The 16,704-nt window shown below is 35.9% G+C and overlaps 2 protein-coding genes across 14 annotated transcripts in view; one reads left to right on the top strand and one right to left on the bottom strand.

The window, feature by feature from the left end:
* sgce (sarcoglycan, epsilon) overlaps nucleotides 1-3,614 on the top strand; it is a 31,416-nt gene extending 27,802 nt beyond the window's left edge. For 6 of the 12 annotated variants that reach the window (XM_087294023.1, XM_087294021.1, XM_087294026.1 and 3 more), the window contains 3 exons: nucleotides 302-345; nucleotides 3,095-3,132; nucleotides 3,230-3,614. In XM_087294023.1, coding sequence (XP_087150149.1) covers nucleotides 302-345; nucleotides 3,095-3,132; nucleotides 3,230-3,280 — 133 coding nt within the window. In that variant the 3' untranslated portion in view covers nucleotides 3,281-3,614. The remainder of the gene's footprint in view (nucleotides 1-301; nucleotides 346-3,094; nucleotides 3,133-3,229) is intronic. The other 6 variants (XM_087294024.1, XM_087294029.1, XM_087294027.1 and 3 more) reach the window with 2 other exon arrangements.
* A 3,413-nt stretch (nucleotides 3,615-7,027) lies between these two features.
* Nucleotides 7,028-16,704, bottom strand: part of casd1 (CAS1 domain sialic acid O acetyltransferase 1) — a 28,362-nt gene continuing 18,685 nt past the window's right edge. Inside the window, exons 7-11 of one of the 2 annotated variants that reach the window (XM_087294960.1) lie at nucleotides 11,851-11,952; nucleotides 11,602-11,742; nucleotides 10,931-11,008; nucleotides 10,280-10,372; nucleotides 7,028-8,540 (exon numbers count right to left, since the gene is read on the bottom strand). In XM_087294960.1, coding sequence (XP_087151086.1) covers nucleotides 8,289-8,540; nucleotides 10,280-10,372; nucleotides 10,931-11,008; nucleotides 11,602-11,742; nucleotides 11,851-11,952 — 666 coding nt within the window. In that variant the 3' untranslated portion in view covers nucleotides 7,028-8,288. The remainder of the gene's footprint in view (nucleotides 8,541-10,279; nucleotides 10,373-10,930; nucleotides 11,009-11,601; nucleotides 11,743-11,850; nucleotides 11,953-16,704) is intronic. The other variant, NM_001278180.1, reaches the window with a different exon arrangement.

Here is a 16,704-nt window from a genome sequence, read left to right as displayed (position 1 = left end):
GCAAAGTAGAATTAAAGAAATAAAAGACAACTAAAATAAAAGTACAAACATAAATACAAATAAGTCGGCCTAAATAAATAAATAAAGCAGAGTTTCACGCTAAACATAGAGAGATGTACAGTGTTGGTTATTTTAAAGTCAAAGGACTAAGACAGTCAAAAAATAAGCTTTTTCATTTACAAGAAAGCTGAATTCTGTTTTGCAAGAACACAACTGAATGTCACACTGGTGTTTTTTGTTCAGGATGAATCCCCTGAATGAGTGCTAATAATCGTGACCAACATTTTGTGTTTATTTACAGAAATTTACAGAATCAGATCCAAATACCACAGCAGCAGACTTCTGGTAAGTGTATCATCATTTATATTAGATTAGGTCAGATTAGATTAGATTAAGAAGCTTTTCATCCCATTGATATGAACAACACCTTCTGGTACGGGAGTAGCCTGAAGCATTTTCACCTGGTCAAAGCAAGGAGACATTTACACCTGGTCACTTCATGTGTTTTCTCTGACTGGACAGCTGATTTGTGAAAACATTTCCATTTACACTCGAGCACATACATTTGTGTCCATCAAACAGATATAATTCAACTTTCGCACTATATGCTAATTTAACAAGGTTACACTGAATAACGCATCAGATTTTCTTTAAGATATATTTTTGGCTTTTATTTAGGTAAGACAGTAATGAGACAGGAAGTGAAGCGGGAGAGAGAGAGAGAGGGGGGGATAGGGGCGGGAAGTAGAGATCTGCGCGGGACTAAATTTTGAATCCCGCTCCCGCCCACACCCGCCAGGTTTTAGCCCGAACCCGACCGCTCCCGCCTATATTACAGTTTTTCTCAATTGCTTGTATGCAGTTGTCAACTGAAACTCCACATTTTCAAAACAGTTAACACACAGGCCTAAACAGCGGCACTCATGGTCAAAATGACACATTTTGCTTGCAAAAGGCACATATTGTGTCAAAACATTTAACATATGCAACAAAAGCTAGTTTTACCTTCAAACTACACAACTTGCAAACAAGTATATGAGCTCTTTCAATTAATCATTACACAATGCACAACAAAATACAAAATACAGAACTCAAAATGCACCACCATTGCTTGCCATTGTAGCTTATAGCCAATGGCATTTGTTGTCTCTATTTGGGCTGTCAAATTCGCCTTTTTGCAAAGAATTGGATCAAGAATAAGATGTGCTTTGATTGAATATATATTGAATTCATGACATTTTTCAAACTGTGGCTGAAAACTGAAATACTGTATATAAAAAAACAGACAAAAGTGATAAAATACTGTAAATATTAGAGAAAACACATGTAAACTAATATACTACAGTATAGGACATAGCCATATTGACCTCCTCCATCAATGCTGGCACAGAACAACACAGACCTTCCACCGTTTTTATAAGGTTTGCAGAATGATGGCTAATTGAAGATTTGTGTGAAGGAGTGTCAAACCGGTGCTTCAGTGATTTCATACTGATGTTGGTAGTTTTTAATAGTTAGGAATAGATGGATTCTGTTTGGTTACCAAAACTAAAACAATGGAGTTTGGACTGCTTGAATGACATCTGTGTTAACTGTTTGGAAAATGGTGGGGAAAATGTGTCAACCCAATGAGAAAGGGTTTACACATTTGCAAGACCGGTCCTCTGCTCTGCTGGGATAGTGATGAGGAAAATGAAGAGGAACCTAGTTTCTTTAACCAGGTCAAAGCAAACAAGAAAAACTGTAAGCATTTGTTGTCCCGCTGCCCGACCCACCACATTTTCTACCCGCCGCACCCGATCCCGCTAAAGAGCGGGGTGGAGAACAAAACCGAAAATCACCCAACTATACAGTCCAGACAGCCTATAACAAGCTGTCTGTATAAACACACTCACACACAGCACCAAGCACACACACACAGACAAAGCTCTCTCTCTCTTATTCGCGCGCGCACTAACACACACACATAAGCATTAAGCACACACACAGGCAAAGCTCTCTCTCTCTCTCTCATTCGCGCGCGCACACACACACACACACACACACACACATCTCTAATTCGCACGTGCACACACATACACACACACACAGCAACAAACAAGCTAAACACAGCATTGCGCTATTTTATTTACACACATACATACGCGTGGTCGCTCGGGAGTCGGTAGTGATATTGCTAGACAGCCCGCTCCCGTCCCAAATTAAACCCGTTACCGACCGCTCCCGCGAGTTATTCGGAAATAAATTCCCGCGCAGCAGAAATCTGGTCGGGTCCGGCTGCGCTCGCGGGACAGCTGCGGAAATGCAGACCTCTAGCGGGAAATGTCCTAGAGCCGGCTTCGAACTCGGGACGCCCTGAAGTGCTACTGCACCACGCCAACCACAAGGCGATTGTGTCAACGCGTCAGATTTTTATTAATTTTGAAGTCCCTTATTTATCAGTGGTCGCCACAGCGGAATGACCCACCAACTTTTCCAGCATGTTTTACGCAGAGGATGCCCTTCCAGCTGCAACCCAGTCCTGGGAAACACCCATACACTCTCACATTCACACAAACTCGCACACTACAGCCAATTCAGTTCATCTAATTCACCTAAAGCACTGTGGGGGAAACTGGAGCACCCGGCGAAAACCCACGCCGCAGTACATTATCTGACAGTCAAATAGCCCACAACATATGCACCTTCACATTTTTATTTTAGGAGAAATCAAATTTACATACGTGGTTTCAACAACCCAGATGCGTTTAGACATGTCCAGTTTTGTCTGGAATGCGTCCCAGACCTCCTCCTGAAGTGATCTGCACATGTTGTGAGCTATATGACCATCTCTGAGGGTATTTAGTCCTGTCTTTTTCACGCTCGCATAGCTTTCCCATCAGAAAAAAAACGCATCAAGCGACCAGGTGTGAACAGTCCCCAAATGAGGTTTTAAAACAACTTAAGCCTCTGGTGATTTTCCTCTGGGAGATGAGTGTTGTAGTTTCTTTCCTTGCTCTCTGCTGAACTCCAGTGTTCACATAATGAACTGCCATCAGACGTGTGTGAAATCTCTCTCGTCTAACATGTTGTTCATTCATTCACGCTAACAAAGGAGATAATTATTGTATGTCCACTTTTCGGAGGCTAGAGGCGAGTATCACTCTTTGCATTTGCCGTAATGTGTTTTAGAAACAATAAAATGACTTTTTATGGTCATATTTCTGAACTTTTCTCTCTGTCGTTGTAGGTAAATGGTATTCCTGAGGAGCGGAAGGTGGCCGAAGCTCTGAACTTGTGATTTTACGTGGATTCACTTTTGTATGAGTTTAATTGTGCCAAATGTGCATGTGTACAGTAGCTGTAGCAAAACAAGCTCAACGACTGCATGTTCATGCACACGTCTGGAAGTGTAATATAGGTGTGAGGACTAATGATGGGATCTGAACACTAAAAAAAGACTTCAAAATAATATCAGCATTAATATGTTATCTAATGCGGCAACTTTTTTTATTTAGATTTTTTTTGACCACTTACGGAGTCACATTTAATAAGATCTAAACAGGATTGTTGCTATAAGCGTAAATGTGTTTTGTAAAAAAATAAAATAGTACACTTGACACTAAACAATGACATCGGTGTGTGTTTTTTTTTAATTCTTGGGTGACATTTAAACAGAAATGAGGATTTATGTGTTTTGAGAAGGTTTAAAAGATTGCGTCATTCATATTTAATAGATAATTCACTCTTTTAACAACAACTTACTCATCTTTAACCCTCTAGTGGGATAAGGCCTTTATAAATTTAGTACAAAAAAGGCTATTTTGAAAGATTTTGGCACCCTGTAGACATTGACATCGGTCTATAAATTCACAGAAAGATATCTATAAATTAATAGACTGATGGATTGGTAGATTTATCAACATAAGAATAAAAGACTGAAGACAGAATGATGAAGATAGAAAGAGAACGACAGAAGGCAAAAATAAATATGGAAAGAACAATAGAAACAATGATAGAATGAATGATAGAATAATAGCTAGATAGAACGATGGATCAATAGAAATTGTTCGATGGAAAGAACAATAGAATAAATGATGGAATGATTGAATGATAGATAGATGGATAGACAGATTAAATAGAACAAATGATTGAGCAAGAACCAGATAGACAGAACGAATGATTGAACAAGAACCAGATAGACAGAATGAATGATTGAGAAATAGCTAGACAGAATGATTGATTGAACAATAGATAGATTGAACGATAGATGGAACAATAGAGGATTAATCAATAGCAAATTAGACAGCGCGAATGACTGAACAATAGATAGAATGAATAACTGAATAATAGCTAGATAGACAGAACGAATGATTAAACAACCGATAGATGGAATGAATGTTTGAACAACAGCGAGACAGACAGAACGAATGATTGAAGAATAGGTAGATAGAAGGGATGATTGAACAATATCTAAATAGACAGAACAAATGATTGAACAATAGATAGAATGAGTAACTGAATAATAGCTAGATAGATGGAACGAATGATTAAACAACCGATAGATGGAATGAATGTTTGAACAATAGCAAGACAGACAGAACGAATGATTGAAGAATAGCTAGATAGAAGGTATGATTGAACAATATCTAAATAGACAGAACAAATGATTGAACAATAGATAGAATGAGTAACTGAATAATAGCTAGATAGATGGAACGAATGATTAAACAACCGATAGATGGAATGAATGTTTGAACAACAGCGAGACAGACAGAACGAATGATTGAAGAATATCTAAATAGACAGAACAAATGATTGAACAATAGATAGACAGAACGAATGATTGAAAAACAGTCTGATAGAATGAATGATTGAACAACAGATAGATGGAACGAATGATTGAACAATAGATAGATAAAATGAATGATTGAACAATATAGACAGAATGAATGATAGAAAAACAGTTTGATAGAAAGAATAATTGAACAACCAATAGATGGAATGAATGTTTGAACAATAGCAAGACAGACAGAACGAGTGATTGTAAAATAGATAGATAGAATGGATGGTTGAACAATATCTATAGACAGAACAAATGATTGAACAATATATAGAATGAATAACTGAATAATAGCTAGATAGACAGAACGAATGATTAAACAACCGATAGATGGAATGAATGTTTGAACAACAGCGAGACAGACAGAATGAATGATTGAAGAATAGCTAAATAGACAGAACAAATGATTGAACAATAGATAGACAGAACGAATGATTGAAAAACAGTCTGATAGAATGAATGATTGAACAACAGATAGATGGAACGAATGATTGAACAATAGATAGATAAAATGAATGATTGAACAATATAGACAGAATGAATGATAGAAAAACAGTTTGATAGAAAGAATAATTGAACAACCAATAGATGGAATGAATGTTTGAACAATAGCAAGACAGACAGAACGAGTGATTGTAGAATAGATAGATAGAATGGATGATTGAACAATATCTAAATAGACAGAACAAATGATTGAACAATAGATAGAATGAATAACTGAATAATAGCTAGATAGATGGAACGAATGATTAAACAACCGATAGATGGAATGAATGTTTGAACAACAGCGAGACAGACAGAACGAATGATTGAAGAATAGCTAGATAAAAGGTATGATTGAACAATATCTAAATAGACAGAACAAATGATTGAACAATAGATAGACAGAGCGAATGATTGAAAAACAGTCTGATAGAATGAATGATTGAACAACAGATAGATGGAACGAATGATTGAACAATAGATAGATAAAATGAATGATTGAACAATAGATAGAATGAATAACTGAATAATAGCTAGATAGATGGAACGAATGATTAAACAACCGATAGATGGAATGAATGTTTGAACAACAGCGAGACAGACAGAACGAATGATTGAAGAATAGCTAGATAAATGGTATGATTGAACAATATCTAAATAGACAGAACAAATGATTGAACAATAGATAGACAGAGCGAATGATTGAAAAACAGTCTGATAGAATGAATGATTGAACAACAGATAGATGGAACGAATGATTGAACAATAGATAGATAGAACAAATTATTCAACAATAGATAGATAAAATGAATGATTGAACAATATAGACAGAATGAATAATAGAAAAACAGTTTGATAGAAAAAATAATTGAACAACCAATAGATGGAATGAATGTTTGAACAATAGCAAGACAGACAGAACGAGTGATTGTAGAATAGATAGATAGAATGGATGGTTGAACAATATCTATAGACAGAACGAATGATTGAAAAACAGGTTTGATAGAATGAATGATTGAACAACAGATGGAACGAATGATTGAACAATAGCTAAAAAGACAACAAATGATTAAACAATAGCAAGATAGACAGAATGAATGAATGATTGAACAATAGAACGAATGATAGAACTGAATAGATAGACAGAACGAATGATTGAACAGTAGACACAACAAATGATTAAACAATAGCCAACTAGTAGGAATGATAGGTGTCATTAAACAATAGCTAGAAAGACAAAATGTATGATTAAACAATAACTAGCTAGGAGTAATTGAACATTAGCTAGATATACAGAACGTATGATTGAACAATAGATAGAATAGAAAGAATGACTGAATAATAGCAAGACAGACAGAACGCATAATTGAACAATAGATACAACAAATAATTGAACAATAGCTATAGATAGAATGAATGATTGAACAAAAGCTAGACAGACAGAATGAATGGAACAGATAGCCACAGACAGAACAAATGATTGAACAATATAGCTACAGACAACGAATGAACAATAGATAGATAGAGCGAGCAAATGATTGCTATAGATCTATAGATGGACAGCGTTGTGCAGTAAGCGTAAACATCTATTAAAAATGACAAGTTTGAGAAGAGATTTATCATCAACATTGACTGTACAATAAGATAAAGGCATTTTCAAATTAAATGAATATTTTCACAGATTAGGACAAAACAACGAAAGCACACACACACAAAAAAAGATCCTTTGAGGCCTTTGGGGTTTCTTTAAGTTAAACTTATAGCAAACTATACAAATAATCCTTTTATGAACATCGACACGGTGAAGCGTTCAAATAAACATTTACAATCAGTTGCATGAAAGTGCCTGCTGATGGCACACTGTACAAATATAGCTTTTCTTAAAAAACAAAAGCATTTCACTGATGAAAATAAAACCCAGAGGAATAGAACTTGCTTAAAATTCACAGATACCGAACTGCCATGTCATGTAAAATTCAAATGTGATCGTTTCATGATAAATGCAACTTCTGCCGCCAGAAAAGTCTGTATAATAAAGTGCCACTGTTCTCAAATCAGGCCTCAGACAACTGACCTGTTGCTTCACAGTGGCACATAATCTATTTACAGCACTATCAGTGAAAACTGATAGTTAAACCTCTCTCTCTCTTTACATGTAATATATTAAAAATAAAAACATTGACAACAAGCTTCAGTTGTAGCATTTCAAGCAGTTTGAGCGGATATGAAGACACAATAAATAATGAGGTCACTGATCGCAGACAAAGCTGAATTATTGTGAAGTAAACCATGTGAGGAAAGTGCAGGGCTCAAAAACGCCACAGTTTGCAGGACAGACGCTCCTCGCTCAGTGCAACCAGAAGTGGATAAAAAGGACATCGCGCTTTGAATACCTCCACTATTAAGTTCACCAACATCAATAGTCGATCTTCAGGAGTTCATGTTAAAAATAAAACCAAACAAACCTGAAAGTCTCCCGCCTTTCGCATTTTCCATGTCGCTTTCGATTCCATTTTTCAACATCGACGCAAATACGGAGTAAATTCGACAGCACAGAAATGACTGGTTGAGCAGTGGTTCACCTGAAGGAAAAAGCTGCTGGTGTGATATGAACTGTGTGTAATAATACGCAAGTCGAAGACGCGCTGTTAGTTTACATGTTGAATCGCGGGAATGTAACTCCAACTTCACATTTTGCAGTCATGGGCACCAAAAACAAAAAGACACACAAACGCAGACATCTTGTATAAAATACAAACATAAATTATTATTATTAAATACTGTCTGTAAAACTCATCTCAGAGATGGAGCGTTAGTTTGCACACAGTTTCTCGTGCGATTTGTCGAATGCAAGAATCCATTTCACAGGCGCTCCTTGGCTTGAGTTTTGTATTCAGACCAATGGCGTTAAACAGATCCCTGGATTGATTCCTAGGAAATAAACGTTCTGGGCTGCCTTTATTCTGATGTACTCCGGATTGCTTTAGTCTTTTTGGGACAGTGTCAGTACCAGCACTAGAAAGACTCCAGCTCCCAGCAGTCTCTTCAGCAGAGGCCCGCTCTCTTTAGGGATGGCCACCTGGGCCAGGTCATTGGTGATCTGGGAGATTTCATGAGCCACGCAGACAAAGATGAAGGTGCTGACGATTATGTTTAACGTGGGGTTTCCGGGAATGAGGACCAGGATGCCCTTGGTGTCTGCTGCCAACCAAATGTGATACTGGCATATGAAGAGCTGGTGGAGACAACGGGAAGCATGTTAGCATAACTTTAAAATCCGCTCAGCTCTTTTAAATAGTAATTAATTTGGACAAAATGTTTAATTTACACACCCTCAAGCTATGCTCTGTGTGACTTTCTCTCAGACAAATACAGTAGGAGGAGCAGCATTACATTTTATCCTGGCTCATCCATGCTGTTTAATAGTATTAGAGACTTTTATTTTGAAGCTTCAAAAAGTGCAGAATTCTGTCTTAAAATTAACCCATAAGCCAACAGGAGGATTAATGCATGTCTTGTCACTGAATTATTTAAATTTACTTAATTATAAACTCCAGTCATTGACTTCCATTGGTAAATGTGCGTTATGTGAGACTGACGTACCGTATACCACGCATGATTTAAGACACATTCATAGCAGATAATGAACCACTTAACATAGAAGACGACAATGAACAAGAAAACCAGTTGGCTTCACGATATTGTATAACATTATACAGCATATTACAATGCAGATACATGCGTCTACCAATGTTACGTCATTTGAAACACAGGAAGTCAGTCACTGAAGTTTATCATTTAAACACTAAGATATTTGTTCCAAAAAAAAAAAAAGACATCAATCTGCTTTATAAGAGATGCGTTAACCCCTTGGTGATAAATGATTATTATTATGTTTTTTATATTTATGCGCTTTTTGAAGCTTCAAAATAAAAGTCTCTATCCAACACAATTATATAGCATGGAAGAGCAAAGATAAAATTAAAAACTACTCGGGACTGTGTAGGTCTGAAAGTTAACTCATATACACAAGTAATGGCTTGAGGGTGAGTACACTATTCCTTTAATAGGGTCTTAAAAGGGGAAAAAAAAAGTAAACATTAGAAGCAAAGAAAATTGTAAAAATGGAACTCAATAGTTAGCGTAAAAAATAAAATACATTAAAAAAAATTACAAAAATTAAAGTGAACAAATATAAATTTAAAAATGTCTAAATTATTTAAATAAAATAAATAAAATGTAGATAGATGGATAGATAGACAGACAAACAGAACGAAATATTTAAATTGCTTGATGTTTTACCCCAAAAATTAAAAACAATAAAATAAATTAAAATAAATTATTTCTACTTAACCTAGCATTTACAGAGATATTTTTATGGTTGGTTGTAATGAAGAGGATATTTATTTATTTTTAAATGTTGGAAACTGGTTGGATAACTTCCTAAGAATTTAAAATGACAAAGTTTTTTTTTTTTGGTGGGGGTGTTTACCACTTTATAAAAATTCAATAAACGTCACCATACCTTCACAACAGAAGGTACTCTAGAAGCATAAATGTGATGATTTAGATTTGTTAAATCATTTAGTGTTCTTATTATGCTTTACATAGGCCTCTGGTGTCCCCAGAATGCATTTGTGCACAGAACATTCATTACAGCATGCTGTTTTGACAAAAAAAAAAAAAAACTGTTTAAACATTGGTAAATGTGACTGCACACTAATGCTAAGTTATTATAATGATTTTTAGTCAGTCATGTAAACTCATGTAAAGTTTTTTACATGTCGATTTTCAAAAACTCCACTGCAATTAGATCACTGCAAATGCATTTAAATTTTATTGTAGAAATAACATGCATTGGAGCAGTGATCATAACTGACAGTGCACCTGAAATACTGTGCAAAAACAAGATGTTGACTGTAACCCAGAATATTCCTATAAAAGCTTATTTGAGCAAAGCTTGTACTCTCTCACCTCTAGGGAGATCTTTCCAAACCATGCAAAGAATGAGCTGTACAAAGAGCGAGCGTAACCAGGAATATTCCGGATCAAAATGAAAGCCAGAATCTGTGGGCAGAAAAGGCGTAGAGATGAAAAAGTCAGCAGCCTCAAAAGCACAACAGATCCAAACAACAACAGCCTCCTGTGAAAGAGAAGCTTTATTTTAGGTTATTAAATATTCTTTCTGTTACAAAAAAAAAAAACAAAAAAAAAAAAAAACACATGACTGTTTAAATGGGTTACTGGAGAAGAATCGGTAACACTTTACAATAAGGTTCATTAGTTAATGCATTTACTAACATGAACAACACATGTACATTTGAATGTTAATTATGCTCAGGTAACTCTATGCTTGTTAACATTAGTTAATGCACTATTTGTTAACATGAACTAAAAATGAACTACTGTATTTTCGTTAACTAACGTTAACATGAACAAATACAGTAGTAAATGTATTGTTCATTGTTTGCTCATGTTAGTAAATGCATTAATTAACATTAACTAATGAACCTTATTGTAAAGTGTGACCGAAGAATCTTCACCGTTCATGTTACTGGTTAAATTATAGATATAATGGTGTAAAAGAATACCATATGAATAGCACCTATTGTGATGGGTACTTGCCTGCACAACAGAAATGTATGGATGCATCTCATTACACTCGGACTTGTTTTTGCACCCACTGGCCCAAATGGAGTACGTCTGCCAACAAAAGAAGCTACTGTGAAGTAGTCAGATGTGCTATTATTCGGCCCTCATAACACATTCGAAATCTGTATGCTAATTTTGCACTCCAAGTCCATTAGGCTACAAAGGATTTGAATTTATAAATAATTTTTTCAACTAAAACCCTTTTGCATTTCAAACAAAACGTCTAAATTAATAATGAATATATTAAATAAAAAAGTAAAAAAAAAAAAAAAAAAAAAATTTCCCTTGGTATTGCTATAAACAAACTAAAACTAATTTTACATATCAAATTACATCAAAACAATAAAGTATAATAATAATAATAATAATAATAATAATAATATGATATTTATGAGTACTTTAATATTTGTTTAAATAAGTCCTTGAATAAGTAATGGATTGCTTAAAAATAACTTTAGAATACTTCATATTTATATACTTCAATAAATACTTGTTTTATTTCTCAACGCATCACCAACTTTTGCAGTATTCAAAAATAAGTACCAAACCCCCCTCCCTAAAATGCATCTCTTGTGTGAAATTAACCCAGATTTGAATGCATTATGAAGGCGAATTCTCTCAAGTAACAACTGAATAAGCCTTACCATAAAAGAAACGACAGAAACAAAGAGCAGACAGTTGGAAATCTTGTTGGAGAAGAGAGGCTCTCCTTTGCCTTCAGACAGCAGCTGATATTTCTGCAGCAGCAGGTAAATGAAGGCAAACAGCATCCCATTGACCACAGCCTGCATCCAAAAGAGTGGAGAGAAGACATCAGGATGTGACGCTTCAAAATATAGCAACTTCATTTATAAAAGAAATTTAAAAAAAAAAAATAAAAATGTTTAACATACAAATCGGTCCAGTTTCCACCTGAACCACCACTCATGGATGCTTCCTTGCAGTTCAAAGAGCTTAGAAAGAGGCCATACAGAGAAAATGCCCTCAAACAGTTCCTGAAACACAAAATTACATCAGTTAAACCAGTGGTTCTCAAACTTTTTTCACCAAGTACCACCTTAGAAAAAAATTGTCTCTCCAAGTACCACCTTATGACGCTATTTTTTAACCAGTATTAAAAAATAGCGTCGTAGGCCTAATTAAGCCGCTACAGGTGTGCACAGTTTAAAAATGATGCAAATTAATTCCTATTATTAAGAATATGTATTATTGTCAATCACTTTAAACATTTTTAATAGTCTGAACATTAACTGTGCTTGCAGATTAAAAAAAAAAGTTTTAGTCAAAATGTGCTTTTAAAAGTTCATTAAAAATTACCAGTTCTTAAAAAGTAAAAAGAAAACTGCTGTACTTAAATCTCAAGTATTCATAGTAGCCTATTCATCAAAAGCTGGAGATGTTGCTTGGACCTTATGAATATAGGCTATATGTCATATTCCTACACTTTCAGACAAATCTTGAAATATATGTTAAATGTACATATGACAGGGTTCATACAGGCACAGCCTAATGAAAATCAAGGAATTTTAAGCACTTTTTCCAGCACCTAATTTTTTTTCAAGACTGACATGTTATGTATTGAAGACCTGAAATGTATTCTCAGCAACCCATAAAACACTGCATACGAATAGATACAAATAAAAACCATTAATAATAATATGTATTAATCATATATTATTATTATAATAAACCTGCACTAAATGCTTGTGATATCTTTTTTGTACTCAAGTAAAATTACTATTACACTGCTAAAATAACACAAATTTTAGTAAATAATACTAATATTAGGTAAAAGTACTCTTTTAAAAAGTACTAGTTGGTTACTTTTGAAAAAAAAAAATCAGATTTATATTATGAAATCACGTTTTTTAAGTTTAAACCTGATTGAATGGTTTAATTGCTTAAATCCCAAAGCTACATGTATAGGAATTTGCACTAACAAAGGAAGTATGGTCAATTTTTCCTTTCATGACAATTAATCTTTTTCAAAAGCACTGTTAAAACTACCACATAATCTTAAAGGCCATAGAGACACTTTTTGCCCATTTTTAAACGATATTTTCAAGCTTTGAAAGGTTAAATTAAAGTATATGGTAAAAAGATTTAAATTTAGCCTTTTATTTACATTTGTTACACTATTTTTCTTTACAATATGGCAAATTTGTTTCTTAAATAGCTGTACATCACATGTAGATTTATTTTACACTTGATTTTAATCTAAAATAGGAACTTTAAAAAAAATACAAGTACACTGTCAGTAAAAAAATAAAACAAATGGCTTCATTTTACTTGAGGTATTTAAAATGTGACAACAATACATTTATCAAAGCAGTGCTTTAAGAGTCTTATTGTTAATTTTGATAAATAAACAAGTACAGTAACAACGGATTGCTTTGACCTGTAATGCTTTAAGACAGATCAGAATACAGCTAAATGTATAAATCACACAAATACCTCATCCAGAAACATTTCCAGCATAATTCTTTTGTCGTAAAGAAACAAAAAAAAATTCCACCTTTGCTAAAAGTAAGTTTCACTTTACAACACAGCCAAACAAGAAGACCATTAGCATTGTCATCGATCATGCATCAATCTAATTCTAAATACTTGATAACTTTGAATACTTTTGACTAAATTTAGTCAAGGAGCAAAGATAAATAATGTCTACTTTAATAGTGGAGAGATCGCGATTATATTCAATCTGAGCACACAGGCGATCATGAGAGGTCTTGCAGTTCATTTGAAAAAAGCATATTTAAGAGCTCGCATATCTGTTTTAGCGATTTGCGTACATGACTGCGCTGTCGTGTTAAAATAAAGCACTCGCCACATTTGCAGAAATGAGTAATTGCGCAATACCTTCATTCCCGTGCCGCCATTCAGAATGTATTTAGAGGAGTGACAGGTCAGAGGCGAGTTGACTGGCTGTCGGAGAGCGAAACGTGTATGTAGATCATCAAAAAGGCAGGAAATATGTCCGCGGTTAAATTACTCTGCTAGACATCTCTATAGTGAAAACATCCGAGAAGCATTATTCCAACAAAACATTTGTTTTTAAGTTGTTTTTTCTGTCTCTGCAACACAGAAAGCCTTTGTCCCGCCCTTACGTTTCACGCAACTAGACAAGGTCGACTGTGATTGGCTACTTTTCATGTCAGTCAAATCACGCTTCAGAATCAATTCTTAAACTTCGGAAACTGATTTTCAGCAGCTTATGACACAATGCACTAAAATAAACATTCTAAGCACAGCGTTGTGATCGTACGCTTCACAAAACAGCCACTGCTGATCACATCGATGTTATATTACGCATTAAAGGATTAAAAGTGTTAATTGTTTCTTTCATTATTCAGCAGTTCCTCCGCGTACCACTTGGAGGAAGCCCGCGTACCACTAGTGGTACGCGTACCACAGTTTGAGAACCACTGAGTTAAACAGTAAAACCACCAGTAGGTGCTGACAAACTCCTTGTTTTAAAGAGGGATTCACCAAGTCATTCCAAACGGCTGATTCATTTAGAAACAAAATGAGGCAGCATTCCAGTTTTTATGCCCTTCACTTGCTAACTTGACTCCTTTTGTTAACTCGGATGCACAACACTGATTATGCTACACCGTGTCCACTACTGGCAGAATATCTGAGTGGGTTTAGGCCATGTACACACGTACAGGGGTATTTTTATAAACTGATACTTTCCTGGTTTTGTAAAAACGATTATAAAAAAAAAAAAAAAAAAAAAAAAAAAGTCTACATGAAAATACAAAAACGCACTGTAACTCATGTTTTTGGCACCAAGCCAACAGGTGGTGATAATGATACTTATGCTGGGTTGACACCAAACAGGGAATTAAGTATTTGCATTAGTACATTGCATACAAATCAATGCAAACGTGAGAACACAGGCAGATTACCATCCTGCAGGCGAATGAAATGTGTGGTTTTGAAAATACCCGTGTTCATGTGGACCAGGGGTGCCCAATCCTGTTCCTGGAGGTCTACCTTCCAGCAGAGTTCAGCTCCAACCCTGACCAAGCACATCTAAACCAACTGAGTAGGATCTGAAGGAGTACTTGGTAATTAAGTACAAGTGTGTTTGATCAAGCTTAAAGCTGAACTCTGCAGGAAGGTAGATCTTCGTGAAAAAAGTTGGGCACCCCTGCCCCAAGTCCAGGGTGTAAAACTAGTGAGCCACAACTCTACAGAATTCAGCTCCAACCCTGCTTCACCTGTAGGTTTCAAACAACCTGAAAGGCTCAATTGGTTTGATCACGCGTTTACTTGGGATTAAAGTGAAACAAGTGCAGAGCTGTGGCCCTCCAGGAACTGAGTTTGACACCTATGGCCTAAACCCTTAGCATTTGGGAACTACACTGCCTGCATTCCAGTCTAATTTTTCATAGCCTTCACTTCCTTCATTGCTAAATTCCCTTGGGCTTAAAATGTAATGAAAGACCTAAAACCATGAGTGCTCAACCCGGTTCCTGCAGATCTACTTTCCTGCAGAGTTCAGCCCCAACCCTGCTTAGCCTGTAGGTTTCAAACGACCTGAAAGGATAAATTGGTTTAATCGGGTGTGTTTACTTGGGTAAAGCAAAACAAGTGCAGGGCTGTGGCTCTCCAGAAAGAGTTTGACACCTATGGCCTAAACCCCTTAGCATTTGGAACTACAGTCTGCTATCCAGTCCAATTTTTATGCCCTTCACTGCTAACTTCCCTCTATCTCAATCCCCGTGGATGTGCATCATTAATTACGTTACACAAGTGTCCACTACTGGCAGAAACATCTGAATGGGTTTAAATGGAATTAATGCTCTAAACCAGAAGTGCTTAAACCTGTTCTTGGAGATCTACCTTCATGCAAAGTTCAGCTTCAACCCTGATTAAACGCAACTAAACCAACTAAAGATGCTGTCACACTGGGCTTTTCTCCCTATACACTTCAATTCATGCACACGCGAATGCGTCAGACCAGAAACACAAGGTCATGCGTAAATCAAGTGACTTCGTAAGACCAATCGAAGATCAAAACATGACCTCTTTTAACATAAATTTAAAATCAGGAGCAAATTGCTGTCTTTTGTCTAATCACCTCATTTAATCCACCCTATTCGCAGTGCCGTACGACAGAATTCCGCATGCACAAACTAGAGTGACAGGTGTGTTTGATCAACGTTGCAGCTAAATTCTGTAGGAAGGTAGATCTCCAGGAATAGGGTTGGTTCCTTGGGCACCACGCTGTTGTGACATAACTACCACAAATAATTCTGGGACGCATAGGTGCAGGAGTGGACAGATGAAGCGTCGTGCTACCTCGGTCAAAATCAAAAGATCGGGGGTATGTCCATGTAAGCTTCCCTTGTTTACTTGAAGTAGAATGAACTTCAAAATGGTGTTGGGAATTCCACTGAGAGAACAAGGGAAGGGAAGTACATGTCTAAAAGTGGACTGGGACTGGAATTATATTCTGGGACATACAAGCGCTGGAGTGGGCATAAGAAGCAAACTCACTCGCTCTGTCAAAACGGAACAGTCAAGGGCATATCAATCAACTTCATTCATTCACTTGAAGCGGAAGACACTTTAAAAATGTTGGCGGGGATTCCCCTAAGAGGAAGGGAATTTGTGAGAGCGTGTCTAAAAGTAGAGTAAAATGCAGCCCAAGTCTTTCTGAACGGGCTACTATGATTCCTTCGAAAACAAATTCATTAATTAAAACAAACTTTGAGATGCTCAAATGTTCTACTTTT

The sequence above is a fragment of the Danio rerio genome, chromosome 19 (genome assembly GCF_052040795.2).
Source record: "Danio rerio strain M-AB ecotype USA chromosome 19, GRCz13ab, whole genome shotgun sequence".
Lineage (NCBI taxonomy): Eukaryota > Metazoa > Chordata > Actinopteri > Cypriniformes > Danionidae > Danio > Danio rerio.
Note: the sequence above shows the minus strand (reverse complement) of the source record. Positions and strands in the feature narration are given on the sequence as shown.